Source organism: Coenobita brevimanus, chromosome 101, assembly GCF_032717465.1.
Source record: "Coenobita brevimanus isolate Jiangsu-jjx chromosome 101, ASM3271746v2, whole genome shotgun sequence".
Classification (NCBI taxonomy): Eukaryota; Metazoa; Arthropoda; class Malacostraca; order Decapoda; family Coenobitidae; genus Coenobita; species Coenobita brevimanus.
Genome location: NC_137054.1, coordinates 14,565,906 through 14,586,850, shown reverse-complemented (window position 1 = coordinate 14,586,850; position 20,945 = coordinate 14,565,906). Strand labels below are relative to the sequence as shown.

General features: G+C 40.5%; 1 protein-coding gene across 1 annotated transcript in view; it reads right to left on the bottom strand.

Annotated features, from left to right (window-relative positions):
* Tdrd3 (Tudor domain containing 3) overlaps positions 1–20,945 on the bottom strand; it is a 63,551-nt gene that overhangs the window by 21,561 nt on the left and 21,045 nt on the right. Inside the window, exons 4-7 of the mRNA XM_080284355.1 lie at positions 19,567–19,727; positions 10,085–10,226; positions 8,468–8,683; positions 1,860–1,997 (exon numbers count right to left, since the gene is read on the bottom strand). Coding sequence (XP_080140481.1) covers positions 1,860–1,997; positions 8,468–8,683; positions 10,085–10,226; positions 19,567–19,727 — 657 coding nt within the window. The remainder of the gene's footprint in view (positions 1–1,859; positions 1,998–8,467; positions 8,684–10,084; positions 10,227–19,566; positions 19,728–20,945) is intronic.

The following is a 20,945-nucleotide window of genomic DNA, read 5'->3' as shown; positions in this document are numbered from 1 at the left end:
TGCCTTGATAAAATAGAACGACTATAGTGGATTTTTCAAAATCACGGCTTGTGCTCAGTTTCATAAAGCTGTGATTTAGTTGATTCTACTGTAATATCAATTACTAAAGAAATCTCCAAGTAATACTCATATTCGAAACATCATGTTGATGCAGTTTCCACATGGAATACCCAACATCCAGCTGATCAATAGTTATTCAGTGGTAGACTCAGATAAGTTAATTTCAACATTTTTAATCCTTTTAGGCCAGTCACATCTTTTTCATAGTTATTCTCGCAGCTACCAAATTATTTTTTTTTTGGGGGGGAGGGGGATGCACCACAGTAGTGAGTGTGAAGAGGTTAATGAAGGCCGTGTCCAATCCTTCTAGTTCAAAAACTCTCTTTAGCTGAATAAAACTGTCAGGTAATAAGAAAAACATGTCATCAGACTGAAAAGGTTAAATTTCCCCCAGCAGTTACAGAGCACAGTAATCACTCATGTATCCAAACATGCATTACATGAACCTCGACATTTTCTGAACCTCCATACTGAATACTTAATAAAATTAACCCTCTCAGGCGCAGGCCTTGACACAAATCGGGTAAAAAAAAATATGACACACATCGGCGGGAAACTTGTGTCCTCCTTTGTTTGACACGATGTGCAGCATGGTGCGTTGTACAGGATGGTATTTAATGACTCGATTGGAGTCCGTGCATGAAAGGGTTAATAAATAATAACAAATACACAAAAGCAAGAAATTTTAATTTCATGTGTGTGGCGAATCTCGTACGGTGCCCAGTACATGGCAGAGCAAATTGAAACAATAACCTGCTGTCCCTATGCCTAAGGCTGGAAAAGACCTCACTGATTACTGTGAGCAGCCAAATGCTATACCACCCTTTCAAAAGACCTCAAGCTCCCTCTGAGAACTTCGTGGCCTGTTCATCAGCAATCAGAGCAAATGGGTGTTTAAGCTAACAACAAAACATCTTCCAGCCGACCACTCCCGTAACATCACCTTCACTATCACCTACACCATCATGCAGCCAACAATCCACCTCAACAGCACATCATCGCAATATCCATGAGTAATGACAACAGTGAGGATGAGATTGAGAAGGCAGGCTTGTAAATTGGTGAATAATGCAATGCATTTATATTTTAAAGACAATTGTACGCCTAAAGTATGGTATTTGTTGTTATCCAAATTTTTTGCATTATGCGGCCCCCTTTGGCCCAATTAGTTCAGATACGTGAATGATTACTGTACAGTGAACCTCTGGTTATTACACACTTGGTTATGGCGATTTTTGTTATCACTGCTAGATGAAAGCCTGCACTCTTGCCATTATCATGCACTTTTTGGCTAGAAGACTTTGTTATTGCGCATCTGTGCTGGTTTCTGCCAACACTGACAATGCAAAATCTGTGGTTTCTGATGACACTGAGGGATTCAAAGACGAGGCCCTATGCTAAGAGTTACTCCCTGGTGGTGGAGACCACCAGCTCTCCATCCCCTAGCCTCAGAACCCCTTAACTAATGCCCTTCTCAGACCTCTATATGGTACAGTAGGCGTTTCTTCCTTACTGTACCCTTTTCATCATTTTCTATTAACCTAAGCACGCCGATGTGTGCTTCTTATATTTACCATAGCAGTATATATATATATATATATATATATATATATATATACATAGTGCCTCTAAATTGTTGTAAAAGGGAAAATTTGGGTTTACAAGTGGGGTGCCTGGTACCAATTAGAATACAGTAAATCCCATAGGTTCTGTGCTTTTGTTGTCATGCAGTTTCATTATCACACACTATACATGGTGCCAATTATGCATATTAACAAAGAGACCACTGGCTAACTCACAGCCCTGAGTTCCTTGATGGCCCTTGCTGGGTCATTGCGGTTGTTCCTGAGGGCCCACTCAGCCAGTGATGCAGAGAAACCAGCATTGACCACTTTCTGTACTGTTGCATCCAGCAGCTGCTTCCCTCCACCAAACACCTGTAATGATAGTAATACCAGTTTACTACAGTGCATACTTTGTAACCTGATAAAGATCCCTAATCCTTTTCAGCTCAGCTGATGGTCAAATGTAGTCAAACTGAAAGTTTGACTTGACTAGAAACCATAGGCATTCAATCCTACCTCCATTTTAGTATTCAGGTTGTGGTAGTGGTCCTTCTTTCATTAGGTAAAACCAATAAATGAGTATGCATTATTAATCAATTTAATTTTCAGCCATTTAAAAATACTCCATCATCATCACAATCTTTTTCCCTACTTGAAGACTGGGTGAGGAGACGATCCCAAGAACAAAGAAAGAGAAGACACAGGAGGACAAACTGGGCCAGATACTCAATCACTCCCTTACCACTTTGGTAACACTGAACATCCAATAGAAAAACATTTTGTTTCTTCATCATCATCATCCTACTCCTATCTTCCATTAAAATGAGGCACTGGTACAGTTGCAGCATCCCTTGGTGGCAGTTTGTGTGTGACCACCCTTGTAGGTTTAAGTCATCTGGTTATAGATAAATAATATCCCAAAGCTTGAAATGAACACACAAAAGTATCCCTTATGTGATGAAGCCATCACGCAATAGGTAGACAGCAACCCCAAACAAGAAATGAAAGCACAAAAGGTATCCCTTACAGGATTAAGCCATCTGACAATAGATACAATGTCCATTGAAACACACATTATTTTATAACCATTCATTAATTTCCTGGCACTGCCTGACCAACAAAGGCTATCCATACGATTGTCCGGTCTCAACTTTCTCAGTAGTATTCATATGCAACACATTCACTCTGGCTTAAAAGTGTCCAACTACACATCAGATTTGCATGAACGACAATATATGTACTGTGGGTCACAAAAGTATCGGTGTACAGGGGCACCAATGCCCACCAAAAAAATTCACACACCTGCTGATGTAGATAGGTGTAACCACCGATATGAACCACGTTATCCATTACTGCATATATTTATCTCCCATGATACATTACCAACGTCTCATTGTGTATGAGCAATGTCTGTTTATATAAACATAACAACTGCTATATGTTTGCAAGAGGATATTGCTAGTTGCAATATATGACACCTCCCGACATCACGGCTACAACATGTGGTAGGTCAGACATTAGTACTTCAGTGACCTTAATTCTGAGGTCCTAAATATTTCACACATAAGGTAATCCCTTTAAGTCCCGGACATTTTGGGCTTGGGTCCAAAATGGCCAAAAAATGTCAGGGGGAAAAAAAAAAAAAACCTATATAACTACTCAAAATTTGCTGCGCTGTGACGAACAGCTGTGTTTTGGCGCATAGTTCTTCTGACGTCCACTAGATTGCCCCTGCATCCTCCCCAGTTCCCACCTACCTATCGTCATGACTGCATGCGCGTCGCTATGGCTGCCCATGTGCTCATTTTTGTGAATAAACAGTGAATAAACCGCAATACCTCGCAACTAGACCACATGGGAATTTACAGTGTTGTTCAATGTTAAGAATTCAGAATTCAGAGTGCAAACGATTAAGTGCAGAATGCAACACTAGCGTGTTGCTACTGGAGTGGTGCAAGAACAGAATGTGCAGTGTTAAACAGTTATAATTCACAGTGCAAAGGATTAAGTGCAGCACAACACTGGATTGCAGTACATGCTTCAAGTGCACCTTCACCACTGTCAGAGCCATAGAGGTGGCGGGTTAATCTTCGTGATGGCCACAGACGTGTCGTAAGTACCCTGTACACTGATACAGTGTACTTTCCATACTTCTAATGACAAGGGATACTGCTAAATATTTTCCATACAGAAATGACAATGATTAGGTGGATGTGCGGTGCATCCCTGCATGCAAGGCCTGGGGGGGCTGGGTTTACAATGGAAGAGTTGAAAGGTAGGATGGGACTGGAGTGTATTGGTGTTGTGATGAGGAGAGGTATATTGAGATGGTTTGACCATGTGGAGAGGATGGGGGATGATAATTGGGTGCAGAGAGTGAGAAGTGTTAATTTTGGGGGTGGGGCTGCAAGGGGTAGACTGAGAAAGATGTGGGACAAGGTCATTAAGTGTGAGCTCAGGGTTAAGGGACTAAACAGGGAGGCTGCCACAGATCATGCAGCATGGAAAGCTGCCATTAGGTGACCAAGGCCAACGCATGCAAGCATGCTGGAGCCTTCTAAAATGAACGAACGAATATATATATATATATATATATATATATATATATATATATATATATATATATATATACACAGTATATTAAACATTTAATAACACTATCTATCTACCTATCTATAGCCCGACGCCCTAATCCCGCAAAGGGTGGCTGCAGACAAAACGCCTCCAAGTCACTCTGTCACCCACCATTTGACTCCCCGCCCTCATATACCTCTCAACTCCATCCCTCCACCTCATCCTCGGTCTACCCCTCCCTCTCCCTCCCTCCACCTCACCTACATACACCCTCTTAGTCAGTCTTTCATTCTCCATCCTCTCCACATGTCCAAACCACCTCAGTGTATTTCTCCTAATCTTTTCAACCACATCCACATCTACCCCACAACGTTCCTTCACTTCTTCATTCGTCAACCTGTCCCTCCATGTCACTCCACATGCTCCTCTCAAGTAACTCATTTCCACTGCTCTCACTCTTGACTTGTTCCCCTCTTGCAAGGTCCACGCCTCGCTTCCATAAGTCAGGGTAGGGATCACAATACCATCATGCAGTGACTTCTTAGCTTCCATACTCACCTCCCTATTTCTCATCACACACATATATATATATATATATATATTTATATATACACAGTATATTAAACATATAATAACACACACACATATATATATATATATATATATATATATATATATATATATATAGTAATCACTCCAATATCTGACGTAATAGAGCCATTGGTAGGTCCGGATATTGGTTCTGTCTGGATATTGGGCCCCAGCTTATGGACTTGTACTTATGGACCCTAACTCAGAGAAACACCTATACAACTCCCTCTGGACATGCATAGCACCTATTTAAGACCCAAATCACACCAATAAGGCACATAAATGACTGAAATAAATGCAAAAGAAACATAAAATGAGGGTTTAGAAGTAGGTTCATACAATAATAAACATTCTGGTGACTGGCTCCTGGACTGGTACTTATGGACCCTAACCTAGCCTAACTCAGAAAAACACCTTCCCACTCCACATGCATAGCTCCTAACACCCTATTCACACCAATAAAGGACATTAAAGAGTGAAATGAGGTAAGTATAGTATGGAAAAAAAGTACAGCATGAAACACTCTTATGTCCGGATAGTGGGGATGTTCGGATATTGGGAATCCGGATATTAGAGTGATTACTGTATATATATATATATATATATATATATATATATATATATATATACAGTAATCCCGCATTTTTTGCGGATTTTTTGTCTACGGATTTGCCCTCTCGCGGATTTTCTTAGCATTAATACGTTCAACTAAAATATCCTTGAATATACAGAAAACAAAAAATTTGAAATTCCCGCAGCTTCCAATTGCAGCGCGGTAAACTCACGCCACCCTCTGTCCCTTTCCCGCGGCCCCTCTGCCAGTGTTACCATATGTAGCATAATTTTATTCTTTTAGCACAATTTTGATCAAATTTTCGAGTCTGGAATATTTTTTACCATATTAGAAGTTTTAGAATCATTCTAGCATAATTTAGAATGGAATGGAATATTTTTGGAATAATTTTATAAAAGCTACAAATCAAAGAGAGAGAGAGAGAGAGACGAATAAGGTAAGATGATGTTTGAATAGTTGGTTACTTTCAGGTTGGGCTTGGTTGGGTTGGATTAGGTTGTTAGGTTAGGTTAGGTTGTATTAGGTTAGGTTAGGTTTTAGGTTAGGTTCGGTTTGGTTCTGTTAGGTTAGGTTAGGATAAGTTTGAGCTTTGTACTTTACCCATGAAACCTAGGTTTTTCCGATGGATTTTGGTATGATTCATTCGATTTTCAGCTTCATTTCAGTCGGAAATGACCATTTTCTGTGTTTCCCCCCCTCCCTATAACCCCCAATTCCCCAAAGATCCCCCATTATTGCAGGGGGATGGGGGGGGGTCATATCTCAAAATCTGGTTATTTCTGATTGAAATGATGCTCAAAAACGAATGAATCACACATCAAAATCCATCAGAAAAACGTAGGTTTCGTGGGAAAAAGCAGTATGGGCAGAAAACCGATATTCATCCTCTTACTGTATGTAGGTTCATTTTAATATTTTCATAGTAAACAATACATAATTAATATGTTGCACGAATATGTATAGAATTTTATCATTTAGCTTCAAGTTAGCATAATTCATTTTTTACTTGGAACAAATTTGCTCAATCTAGCATAATTTTTTCATTGCCCTAGCATGATTTCGTTGTTTGGATATGGCACCACTGCTCTCTGCCCCGTACTCCTCAGGCCACGCCTGACTGCCTTACGTGTCTGGTGTGCTTGTAACCGCAATATGATATGAGCCTCTTGCCTCCCACTTGCTTTCCACATGGCCCCAGGACGTAAGCCAGCCTCACCAAAGGCTAATAATACAATTAGTAAGAACTCCAAAGTGACAAAATGATCAAGAAAAGTTATGACCTTAGCAGAGAAAATTGTGTTACTGGACAAGCTAAGAAACGACCGTGCGAGTGTTTGCTATCACCAGTTAATGCATCTTTTTATTTTGTACTGTTTTGTGAATAAATGTGTAGATAATTGTGTATTACAGTACGGTGTTTACGTTTTTCCTTCATAATGGAGTATGTGCTTTCAATCTTGTGAGAAGTTATTTCGGGATGAGTATGGAGGTTTCGGGACAATTCGCAGTCACAACAAACACAAAACAATTCGCCTTCATTAATGAAGGTAGCTATGGGTGACGCTAGAATATAATTCAAAGGCGACTACAGCGAGGAAGAAACAAGTTAATTATTGACGAAAGGTGCAACTAATAAATAATATCCAGAACCTACGCTACTGAACATAGACTTTGCTGGATCCCCCTGAAATACAGTTATTAAAGTATTGATTAATTAATAATAAGTATATTGATAAAAGTATTGATTAGTATATTTATAGAATGGCGGGGAATCGTCCAGGGTGTGAATTGTTCTGAAGGGGAATCGTCCATGTTTTGACGGGGAATTGTCTGACGGCGAATTGTCTCGCAATCAGTATGGACATGGACTGTGTGATGGGCAGCATGGTGGACACAAGTGTAAGATTCAATTGTTAATAGAGTAATCGCGAAATTGACTTTTCGCGGGGGTTACAAGAACGTAACTACCGCGAAATATGCGGGATTACTGTATATATATATATATATATATATATATATATATATATATATATATATACACAGTATATTAAACATATCATAACACACACACACACACATATATATATATATATATATATATATATATATATATATATATTTATATATTTATATATATGAATATAAATATACAGTGGGCTCACCTAGTGTGCGAGCTCAGAGTGCACGAATCGCATTGTGCATGAGTGACCGAAAATCATAACCAAAAACCTTGAATGCGCGAGTTTACCTCACAGAACGCAAGGTAGAGGCAAGGAGTGGCTCAAAAACACTATTTTCCATGAGTATGCCACCCCCCCCCACACAACGCACCAATAGTGACCTAGAGGCTTGTGGGGAAGGTGCTCAAGAGGAGTCTACAGTAAGATCTCACCAATAAAAACTTCGACAATAACGTTTTCGGCAATAACAGTAAGAATAGATACCCAGTTTCTATAATAATGACAGTTATTTTGCAAATACCAGGTTGTTATACAGCCAATACATCCATAACAAGATATAATAAAAAAAATAAAAAAAATTGTGGGGAAATGTGGGGTGAAAAGGGGGACTTTGGGCAAACGTCCAGTACCAAATTCCAGTTTTCCCATAGGTGGTTTAGTTATTTGTATGGCATAGTTTTCTCTGGCACGGGTGCAGTCCAGAACAAATTAGCAGGGCCCCAGGTGACTTGACTGTACCTGGGGGTCAGGGAAGATTGGTAAGAGTAATGTCCTACGAGACAAGCACTGAATAAGTGTGGTATTAATGGGTGAATATGCACGAAGAAAGAATGATCAACTGGAAATGGGTAAGGGGGACAGCTGTCATTTAGTTTTGCAAGGATGTGTGGTTAATTTAGTCAGAGATTTCTCCTGATTGACATATGTGTAAAGTTTCCTTATTATATCAGAAAAAAAAATCCACATGGCTTCATACCTTCCCTAGATTCACCTCATGTTCCCTTTGGGGGGTGCACCCCCCAGTTTGAGAACCAATGCCTTAGCTTGTGGTGTTACAGCAACAAAGTATTAGCTGATCTCTCCACATTATTTACTTAAAACTAAAGTCAGATTAAAAAAAAGGGAGGGGGAAGAGGTAGTACCTTCACATTACCCTCCTTGGCAAGTTCTTTGACAGCCTGCTTGCGATTGCTTTCGAACTCATCATCAAGCTTGTCCCTGCCATTCACAGGGTCCTTCAATGCTTTGAATTGTTGTAGTTCTTTCTGATCTTTTTCAATACGCTTCCCAAATGGTACCCAGGGAGGGGGACCGGAACCATCTGCTGCCCTCACTCCACGGCTGTATTTTGATACACTCTGGGGGCAGTTAAGAAGGAAAAACACTTGAAATACAAATCACTTTACAACATAATAATAATATATACAGTACTTCATCATGAATAAGATATTTCTTGTAAGCACTCTCTCCCAAAGCTGTTTTTTATCATGCATTTGTAACATATTTCATTCATGAGTATACACAATAAAGTTGCCAAGCTGCAAAACTCTCTTTATGAAATGAAGTTCCACTGTACTTAGCATACTGTAATATAAAGAGATCTAATAAGTGAATCAACTGTTGTCATGTTGTTGTTGTTGTTTTTGCTCCAGGCTCATTCATTCATTTATCTGGTGAACTGCACGCAGCCAGCTACTGCAGCCAGGAGCTCCTACGGATATTTTAGTTTAGGTTGTAAGAGTGAGGTGCATGATGTAACTGTGTTGAGATGCAGAGACTGCATTACAGTGAGTTGTAGTTTGAACTGGTACTGAAGTAGAGAATGATGGTGCCCAAATCGAGGTTTGAATGGATAAACTCGAGTCTCTCAAAAAAGGACAATTTCTAAGGGATGGATATTTGGTGGAGGTCCAGGGATGATGCTGTCTGGCTGTAAGTTTTGGATAACTATGTATTTATGTACATGTTTGTGGAGTGTAGGAGGAGAAATGTTATTTGTTTGTGGTGGGCACAGACTTACAAGGATAGAATGGATCCTATGCTTATGGAATAAAATTGTCTTCACATGGTTCCTGACTGGAAGTAATTTTGTTCCATGATGCCCCTGCTCGAGTATAAAATTGTTCAGCTCTTTGTGAGTCCAGTGTATATAGTGTCAGTTTGGCAGTCATGTTTTAGGTTTTTAGATGTTTTCTGGATTTGTATATGAGAAGCCCTGGCAGAAAGAGGTGTTCTTTGATACATTTCTCTGTTCACCAGTTTTTGTTGTCTTAGCTATATTTACAGAAAATTATAGAAAAGAAAGGTGGTATATCAGCACTATTACAGTATCATCATCATCAGCGGCTAATGACTTGATCAACTGTAAAATCACACCTCTTCACTAAGAAGAAGTAATTCACAGCAGCTGCTACACTACCTCCTGTACTAACCTTTTATTTTGCTTCTGTGCAAGGGAGAATGAGTTTTATAATTTATGCCATATCACCTACTTTGACATGTTAGGTTGAAATGGTCTGAATATTTTAGTCTACACAATTCACCACACAGACTTTCTGATATGCACAATAAAGCAAACTTGTCTGAGTAATCTGTGCCTACTTTGACATGTTAGGTTGAAATGGTCTGAATATTTTAGTCTACACAATTCACCACACAGACTTTCTGATATGCACAATAAAGCAAACTTGTCTGAGTAATCTGTGTTTGGTTTCTTGGCAGAACTATTTAAACTATAAACAAAATGTCGTGGGACGCACCAACGAAAGTTTCCACTTCTCATAAAGTTCCTGGACGGTGCCCCCGAGGACTGTGATGTTGTTTTGGTTCAGCATCAAGAATCCTCCATTAATAGGAATCTTCCCACTTACACGGATCTTTGTGCCTGGGGCTGTCCTCAGGCTGTAGAGAAATGAAGAAAATTAGGGAAATGATATTAAGATATGTATAGAGTATAAATATGTGAGCAACACGACTCATCATCTTGGCCTTTGTTCCCACATATAAGATGGGGTGATGTAGAATCCAGAAACAAAAAAGAGAAAGTAGGAAAGTGGGAGAACTACCAGTACCATGCCCAATGAAATAAGCAACACAACCTGGAATAATGACTGCATTTCACAAGCTTGACCATCTGCACAAATTTTATATTTATCTTACTTATAATGTTTTTCATATACACCTGCCAGATAGTCAGTTCATCAAGTTAAAAGAAAGCTGCTAAACCCTTATCGTATACTTCTCAGTACATATTTTATCCAACTAACATCATACCCTGCCAATTTCCCACCCTCTGTAAGATCAATAAACTCCTTTCTCACATAATCATTTATGATATCCATCCACTTTCTTGACCAACCATGCTGCCTCCCATCTTCAAACTCACTCATGGGAAAGGTTGGGGGAGTGCTGGCTATATCAAAGCATTAGGACCCTGGTCCAAGGAGGACCAGAATGCAAGCAGGGAATTTTCACACAAAGAATAAACTACAGGATTAACAATAAAAGTGATGGGGGGGGGGGGGGAATATTATATCAGAATTGCTAAAGGCCAGGGTTCTGTACAAGTAATGTTCTCAGACACCAGGGTCCTTTGGTGTCATCCTGTATCTGAATTAAGCACTACCTTCTGCACCATCCTATCCTTTATATCACTCCAGCAATGACAGTGAATCACTCAAATAAACATTCACTTTCTCATACACATGATTCACTGTATCACAGAATTTTATTGCATTCATCCTTTTCCACTCACACCATACATACATAACATTAACTGGGGAGAGAGAGAGGGAGAGAGAACTTCCCTGTTCATCCTGTCATACATTTTTTCCCACATCCAGAAATTTATAAATAGTACCTTACATCCTTAACTGAATACTCTCTTCCTTTATTTGTCTTCCTGCTGCTGTTGCTGTTGTTGTTGTGGCCCCAGCCTCATCTAGATGTGAACCTAGTTTTTGGACAGGAATTGGCCAGGCACTGCAAGAGATCTTCTGTTGAGGTTATGTCAAAGGACTGTCTGTGTTGTGAAAGTGAGGTGCATGGGGTGAGCAAGTGTGTTGTGATGTGATGAAGACAGTGGACTGTTTGCAAGTTCCATTTTGTATTGGTATTGAAGCAGGGAAGAGTGATGGCCACATAATGATCTGGCTGCAGTGGATTCACTCGTGTCTGCAAAATGACTACAGTATATCAGTGGGATGCATGTTTAGTGAGAGTTCTGCCATGATGGATGGTGTTCAGCTTTTGATGGCTATGGTGATTATGACAGGATGAACAGGGAAGTTCTGTCTCCCTCTCTCTCTCCCCAGTTAATGTTATGTATGTATGATGTGAGTGGAAAAGGATGAATGCAATAAAATTCTGTGATACAGTGAATCATGTGTATGAGAAAGTGAATGTTTATTCTGAGAGAGGATAGTGTTTGGAAACTCCCTGTACTGTTGTTTGCAGATGATACTGTGTTGTTGAGTGAAGACGAAGGGGAGCTGCAAGGCTTGGTGGATGAGTTTGGGAGAGTGTGTAAGAAACGGAACCTAAAGGTGAATGTAGGGAAGAGTAAAGTGATGGTCTTTGAGAGAGGTGAAGTCAGTGAATGTACAGCGAGGTTGGATGGTGAGGAATTGGAAAATGTGAGTACGTTTAAGTATTTGGGTAGTGTGATGAGTAAGGATGGAGGTTTGGAGGGTGAAGTGCTTGAAAGGGTACAGCAGGGAAGAAAGGTTGCTGGTTCCTTAAAAGCAGTGATAAGAAACAGGGAAGTGAGCATGGAAGTAAAAAAGTTACTACATGACAGTATTGTGATACCAACTCTAACATACGGAAGTGAAGCTTGGACATTGTTGGAAGGACACAAGTCAAGAGTGAGAGCAGTGGAAATGAGTTATTTAAGAGGAGCCTGTGGAGTCACGTGGAGAGACAGGCTGACGAATGAGGATATAAAGGAGCGTTGTGGTGTGGATGTGGATGTGATAGGAAGCGTTGTGAGGAACACACTGAGGTGGTTTGGCCATGTGGAGAGGATGGAGGGTGAAAGACTGACGAAGAGAGTGTATATGAGTAAGGTGGAGGGTGGAAGAGGGAGGGGGAGACCGAGGATGAGATGGAGGGATGGGGTGGAGAGGTATATGAGAGAGGGGGGTGTGAGTTGGGAGCAGGGCAGTGAAATGGCGGGGGACAGGGCGACTTGGAGGCGATTTGTTTGTGGCCACCCCAAACGGGATTGAGGCGTCTGGCAATAGATAGATAGATAGATAGATTATTCTGATATGTGTTAAAATGATGTGCTGGGTGGAGGAGGATGGATATTTGTTAAGGTAATATATGTTGGGAAGTTATTTATTATTTATATCTTTGAGGTGGGGGTGGCACACCATAAGTTATAAGGGTGGGATGCATCCTGTACTGAAGCAATGAACAGTGTACAGTAACCTCTCAACTAATGCGAGTTTAAACCGCGTTTTCGTTTTAACACGGGCAAATATTTGAGGAGATATGTTTAACTAACAAGTGTTTCTCGATTTAATGTGACTTTACACGTACGTGACATTTTCCAGTTAGCTGCGCGCACCTTGGACAGTCCCAAGCTGATAGACAGTCTCGGGGACGGTTTGAATTATTCAGTTGAAAAAATATATATATATATATATATATATATATATATATATATATATATATATATATATATTGTATCTGTTTCATTATGGTAAATTAAGTCTTTACATATCTGGACAGCAGAGCGAGGAGGGGAAGCAGCAGGAGATGGGGTGGGGGAGCTGGGTGAGGAGGGACAGCAGCAAACGACGAGTGATGCGTAGATGCTGTTTGTTGTTATTGTTTGTGACCTACTTACCATAATGAAAATGTTGCTTTTACTGTATTGTTTCTGTGACCTACTAATGCATTAATAATGTTGAGGAACTTTCACAGTGCCGTGAAAGAAGCAAAATTGAAAGAAAATCCATGTAAAAAATGAATACTACTGTATGTATTTGGAGAGACGTAAACAACACTTCGGCCCAACTAGGGCTCAAATGTTGTTTATGTCTCCCAAGATATATTGATTTTGTTTTTTATGTGGATTTTCTTTCAAATTAATATTGTTGCATTTAAGTTTAGAGTAGCATAACTTCCCAAATGGGTAGACTTTCCCAGAGTCCAGGAAGGTAACCCTCAATATTACCATTGTTTCTTATGGGAAAATTATGTTTAAATAACGCGTTTTTAGATAATGCGACCTCTCCAGGAACATAACCCTCGTATTATTTGAGAAGTTCCTGTACATCTTAGTCAGGTGATCCTTGATTGGAAGTACATGTTCCTTCTTTCAAGTAATCTCTATTTGTTGTTTTTGTACATCCTGTTACTGTTCTAAAAGCTTTGTTTTGTGTTTTGGACACTCATGTTAGTGGCTGTTACAAAGGGGGCCCAGCATGGGCTTGCACTGTTGTTATTGATGTTGCAACCACAGGTTCATCAGGATAAGAACTCAGTGGAGTGCAGGAAACCAGTCACTTCAGCCAGTCACTCCCAGAGGTCTTTTGCTGAGGTTATGTTGAAGGACTGTCTGTAGATAGTGTGGTCCATAGGTGAGTAAATGTGTTGTGGTGTGAGAGGTTGTGCTTCGGTGTGGTCATTGTGGATTGTTTGTGAACTGTATGCTTTGGTAACTAACATGGAAGGGTAGTGACCGCATTATAGTCTTGCCAGGTGTACTTCTTTCTCTGAGGGTAAGGTAGTTTCTGAGGGGTGGATGTTAATTGGTGGTTTGTGAAGGATGCTATGTGCTTGAAGGTTCTGGATGGCTGTGGTGGCTATGTGTTTATGGATGTATTTGGGGAGTGTAGTGATGGGGGAGGAGGTGGGGGGGGGGAATGTTCCTGATATACAGTGTGTAGTGCTGAACAGCTCTTCATTTTTTGTTTCTTTGTGGAAGGGTCAGGATGTAATGCAGTTACAAGGATGGGATGGAACTGAAGCAATGGACTGTGTTCTCCCCAAACAGGTTTCTCTCTTCAATGGACTGTGTGCTTCTCATATTCGTATGGTCCATGATTGGAGGTACAGTAATCCCTTTAAGACCTGGACACCCCAAGTCCTAGGCATTTGGGCTCGAATCCTTGGACACCCAAAAAAAAAAAAAAAAAAAAAAAAAAAAAAAAAGATATGTGTTCATCCCTACTTTAAATTTGTTGTGCAGCGACGAACAGCAGTGTTTTCACGCGTAGTAGAGTACCCCCCTGCATCCTCCCCTCCCCAGTTCCTGCCTAACTACCGTTGTGACTAGATGCTCATCGCCATGGCTGCCTCACATGCTCATTTTTGTGAATAAACTGCAATACCTCGCCACTAGACCACATGGGAATTTACAGTGTTGGGCCGTGTTAAGAAATCAGAATTCAGAGTGCAAAGGATTAAGTGCAGAGTGCAAACTGACGTGTTGCAAATGGCGTGGCGCAAGTAAGAACAGAATGTGCAGTGTTAAACAATTATAATTCACAGTGAAAAGGATTAAGTGCAGCACAACACTGGATTACTGTACATGCTTCAAGAGCATTTTCACCACTGTCAGAGCTTTAGAGGAGGTGCGTTAATCTTTGTAACGGCCACAGGCGTGTTGTAAGTACCCTGTACACTGCTAAGTATTTTCCATACTCACTTCTAATTCTTCATTCTCTGGTTCCTTTTCATTTATTTCATGCTTTCTTTCCCTTATTTGTGTGAATAGGGTCTTAAATAGGTGCTGTGCATGTCCAGTAGAGAGTTACTGTATTTAGGTGGTTTTTAAAGTTAGGTTGGGTTAGGGTCCATAAGTACCTGCCAAGGGAGCATTTTCCCAATTCCTGACAAACTCAAGTCCTGGACAGACCTTTGGCTCTATTACGTCAGATCTTGGAGGGATTACTGTATTTTTGTTTCCCTTTTTTTTTTTTTTTTTTTTTTTTAAAATCATTCGATTCTGGGCATAGGCTTCACAGCCCGTACCAATGCCCAAGTAGTCCTTCTACATATCATACACCTCCACATGTCACCACTTCGGCGCTAACACCCACCGTCCATATTGAATACGTGCTAGGGCTGTCTCATACAGGACTGGTGTATTGGTATTAGCGGGGGTATTTTTATGACATGTCGGGGGGTCATCTAGTAGATCAGTAAAGTCTGCTTTTAATGAAATTCAAATTCTTAAACTGTTCCCTGCCCCAGCGGGGATTCGAACCTGGGTCCAGTAGGACTGCATGCCAACTCTCCACTGATTCGGCCACCGCTATACTTTTGCTCTTACTGCATCCTATTGTTATTATTATTATTATTATTTAACTTACTCGATGTAGTGCTGCTCTTGGGTGTCTGCCCTTTCCTCTCCTCCCTCCATTCCTTCCTTCCTCTTCTGTCTTTCTTTACTTCATTCTTTCCTTGTCCTTCTGCTTACGGGTGATTTTACACTCCCTTCTTTGTCTTACTTTCCTTCATTCTTTCATTTTCCTTCTGCTTGTGGGTGGCTCTACACTGAGTGACAAGCCAAATGGTTTCCTGTATACCAGGAAACCATTTGCTATGCTGGGTGGTAACCATATACCGGGTAAGAAAATTATGGCGCTTGCTGGTTTAGGGGGTAATTGCGGCACTCCAATCAGATTGAGCTGGTGAAGGTTTATATCCAAGGGGTGGTTGGGGTTTATTGCTCACGTAATGCCACTCAGGGATGAGTGAGGCTGGTCACTCTCATCTTAAATGTCAGGACCAATTTGCCTAGCCCCAGGCTCCTATGCTCCTCATGGGGCAACGTAGGATTGGATAATGGATGGATGGAACAACTTATTCATGTCTGTGCACATTAAAGTTGGGACCCAGCTTGGAGTAGTGTAATTCAGTGTTCTAGGCAATTGTCTGTACACAATTTTCAGGTGTTCTGTTTGTTGTTCAAAGGCAGTGCCGAAGTGACTGCTGCTCATATTCATATGGTTCATGGTTGAAAGTATTTTTGTTTCCCATCTTGATGTGAGTGATCTATATTTTTGCTTTTAGTGCATCCTATTATTATTAATTATTATTCTCTCTCTCTCTCTCTCTCTCTCTCTTTCATGTTTGTGCTGATTAAGGTTGGGGCCCTGCTGGGACTAGTGTAATTCAGTGTTCTAGTGAAATGTCTATACACAATTTTCAGGGATTCAGTTTGCTTTGCTGTTCAAAGGCAGTGCCTAAGCGACTTCAGGGCACTGAGTCTGCGAGATGCTATTGCACTGATGTTGGCTGTATGCTAAGAAAAGGTCATGTGAATGTCCAAGGTATGCCCAAGATTTTTGGAATGTCATTCCAATGTGAAAAGTGCCTCAAAACAGACAACCCAATGGTGAGATTGAGATTCCTAGAATAGTAAATACTAGTAAACAGAGTAGAAATTGATTTGGATGATGTGGCACTCATTCTGCTTTGTTTGAGACAATATTCTAGTGAGTATAGGTTTGCATAAGTTCGTCATTCAAAGGCATTGTTTACAGATTATGTTGAGTAATTCCTTCTGTTGTCCAGAGGTACTGATTTTATGGGATGCCTTTGCGCTGACGTTCCTTGTCTGCTGAGAAAGTCTCGTATGTATCCAAGGAAAGTCCAAAATTATGGGGATTTCCCTCTAAATGGAGTAAGTAGTTCACAATGGTGTCTGTCTGGAATTTAAAGTGATTGCTGATTTTGTTGCTAATGCATTCATTCTGTTTTGTGAAAGCCAGCATTTCAATGAGTGGAGGTATTGTTGGAGCTGGCCTGTTGTTTACTGAATTTTGGAAGCACTGTGATGAAATTATAAGTCATCAACACAGGAGACAGTACTGTTACTGAAGGAGAGGGAGTTGCCAGTGTGAAGGAAATGGTTAAAAAGTGTTGGTGAGAAAAATGAGTATTGTGGGAAAACAATGGGGAGTATTTTGAATTTGGAACTTGGTTTTGGTTGAGTACTTGGGATTGTTTGCCTAACAGGAAGGTGGCTAGTCACATACCATTGTCTTCCAAGTTTACTTTCAAGATTTTATGATTATGTGCCTTAGTTCTGTATCAAAAGCTTTGTTTACTGTATGTCTACTATTACTTGTATGGTTCTTAATGGAGGTTGTTTCTTAATAAAATAAACCAAGTTGAGTTAGGTCAGTTCAGAAAGGTTGCATGGTGGCCAAGTGCTTTGATCCAAGTCCACACTGAGATTGGGAAATAGGCAGAGAAATGTGGGAGTCATATTCTTATGGATACATCTTTCCATGATTCTGAATGATGTGGAAAGCAGTGATACTGGCATATATGGTGATAGACTATTGGGTGGTGTCTTTCTTCCAAGTACAGTACAGTAGAGTATTTGGGATTTGGTTGTGAGTCCAGAAAAATATGAAGATTTTAGTGAAAGTACATATGGCTATGAAAATTAGATGTTTGAGGTGAATGTTCATTTGCTGGTCTGGTCCTGCTGCTTTGAAGTTCTGTGCATTCTTTATCATTTGCTGGACTTGTTGTGAAGTGAATGGGGAGAGTCTCCTGTGATTTTCATTTGCGTGTGTGTTTGTGTGTGTGTGTGTGAAGTGATATTTTTGTGGTTGACAGATTCCTAATTGTCAATTAATAGTATGTTTGTTCCAATGTGCTGGGGATGGTTCCATCATTATTCTGTAAGGCTTCATGGGCTGGACTGGTTATTTTTTAGATATCTGGATGTTTGTTACTGCCTTCCATGATTTCTTATTGTTTGTTCAGTGATGAGAATTTAGAAGAAGCTTGAGCAAAAAGTTGAGGGGATGTAAGAAACTGCTTTAGGAAGATGTCAAGAAGGTAACAGAGAGTGACAGGGGAGGTAGGAAGTGGTGATAGATAAACATGGCAGAATGACAGAAAGTGATCAGATGGAGAGGGCAATTTAATGAACTGCTGATTGTAAAGTATGAAAACAGTCCTAATATAAGAGGTTGTGGGAGATGGTGAGAGGCAAATATGGAGAAAGAAATTAGTAGAACAGAAGTGTGTCAGGGCCTGAAGAGAGTCAAAATGGGGAAAGCGCTAGGAATTGAAGGAGTGTGTAGTATAATGCTGAATTATGGGGAAGAAATAGTGGCTGAAAGAGTCTGTTGCACATTTCTTAAGAACAATTAGAGGGATCTCATCAGGCCTGTACCAGTGCACATTACAAAGGATAGAAGGAACAACGATTACTTCTGTCAACGAAGTTGGGCAGAGGTTACGTGATCACCCGTGTCTTTGTATTTGTCTGTCCATCAAATATCTCAGAAATTTAGGCGAATTTTGGTGAAATTTTCAGGAGGGGTAGCCCATTGGCCAAGGAAGAGTTTAATAGGTTTTGAGGTCGATCTAGATCCAGATGTGGATCCACCCCTCCCATCCCCATAAGAAATTTGTTTTGTATTGTTTTGTTTTTGAAGGCTCCACCATGCTTGCATGCATGGTGGTATTATGAGTTGTCTGGCCTAGGCAGTGGTGGAGGTAAGCGCCCTCAGTGTGATATCTACTTGTTACATCTTTTGCTGAAATTCAGACGTCAGGCATGAGGATATCAGAGGAGAAGATGATGGAGGAACTGCACCTGAATCATCCACACAAGTTGTAGGATGTGAAAGTTTAAGCAGAGTTCAGCCATATCAGAGAAGGAAATGGCAAAAGCCATCTGAATGAGAAAAAAAGGGATGAGTAAGACGACTTTCTTGGTGCCATAACTATTATATCTGAGGTGGGGTGGGGGTTGGGGAGAAAGTAAAGTATCTTTACCTCGGAAATCATCAGCTAGTCAATTTAAACTCTCGTATACAGTGACAATAACATTCCTTTATCATTTTCTCATCCTACTCCAATATCCAACACATAATGTACATGGAGTGGGAAGATAAATAGCAACCATAAAATTGTAGTGCCTGAACTCTACAGTTTTTATTTCACCTTAAAAATTTCTTTATTTCCAGCTGGCTTTATTCGGTCCAGAAAACTTTACAAACTGGAGGGGGTTAGGTAAAGCAATATATAATACATTCTTTACAAGTTGTCTTCCATAACATTTCTTTATTTACAGTTGGCTTAATTCAGTCCAGAAAACTTTCCAAACTGGAGGGGGTTAGGTAAAGCAATATACTGTATAATACATTCTTTACAAGTTGTCTTCCCTAAGCTAAACAATATCATCTGGAAGCAGCAACAATAAAGCTAAAAAGTCAGTACAGTACTGTGAAAAGGTTAATGCGCCTTGACTGACCTGAGTGCCTTTATGTTCTGTAGTTCAAGACCATGAAGAGTATTAATACCATCTGTAAGAGAGATTTTCAGCATCCTCGGGGCACCACCAGACTCTTCAAATGCCTTGGGAGCAGACACATTTCGCATCTTTGCCACTTGAAGAACCATCGGTCCTTGAAACTGAAAGCAGGGAGAACTGATTATATAACTGATTAACTTGCAGCATCAGCAAATTAATAAGATGGTGTGATAAGGTTAGTGAATACAGTATATGGTACTGATAAAATTTTTTCTATAGCTTTACTTTATCCTGTACTGACCACAACATACGACACAATTTCTATCTATCTATCTATATACCTAGGCTGCTTCCCCCAAGGAAAGGGAGGTAGCCGAGACAGGACGACTCACTCTCCATTTACTCATCCATTCAAACACATTCATTCGCATCTTAGCCCCAAAGGGGTAGAACGGACAGATCCTCACCGCATCACACCGCACAAGGGTCAACTGCGCAATGCAAGCAGTGACATCCACAGCAGGGCCCGACAGCAGAACTGGTTTACCCCTGCCACATCATAACAGACCCATCCCCTTACCCGCACCTGACCTGACTAGCTGATCAGACCAAATGCGGGAGAATATCCCCTCAGGGCTGCGTCATCACTTATTCATTCACAATTTCTCTCCATTTATTTCTGTCACGCACAGCCACTCTTCCTTGCTCAACAGACATCCCTCTCGCATCCAGCGCTCTCTTCACAAAGTCCATCCATCCTATTCGTGGTCTTCCTCTCAGTCTTACACCTCTCACATCAGATCTAGTTATCTTTTTCACCAATCGCTCATTATCCATTCTCTCTATATGCCCAAACCATTGCAACACCCTCTGCTCAACTCTACCAGCCATCTCCCGAACAACTCCAGTTCTCCTTCGCACTTCATCATTTCGCACTCGATCCATACGCGTCACTCCACACATACTCCTCAGACATCTCATCTCCATTACATTCAAACTTTTCCTCTCTGCTACACCCATATTCCATGTTTCAGCCCCATATAATGCAGTCGGTACCACAACACCCTCATACAGCCTTCTCTTTACATCCATTCTAAGCGAACGACATTTAAACACTTTTTCATTCCTCCCAGCACCTTTCCTACTTCATTAATTCTAAACTTCACTTCTGCATCTATTCTTCCATCCACAGCAACATGTGACCCTAGATATTTAAAACAATCTACCTCCTCAAGCAACTCACCATTCAAAACTATATTCATCCCCCTACCATCTATCAACCTCGTACACTTCATCACTTTACTCTTATTCTCATTTACTTTCAATTTCCTCCTTTCACAAACCCTTCCAAACTCCTCTACCAACAGTCTCAATTTCTC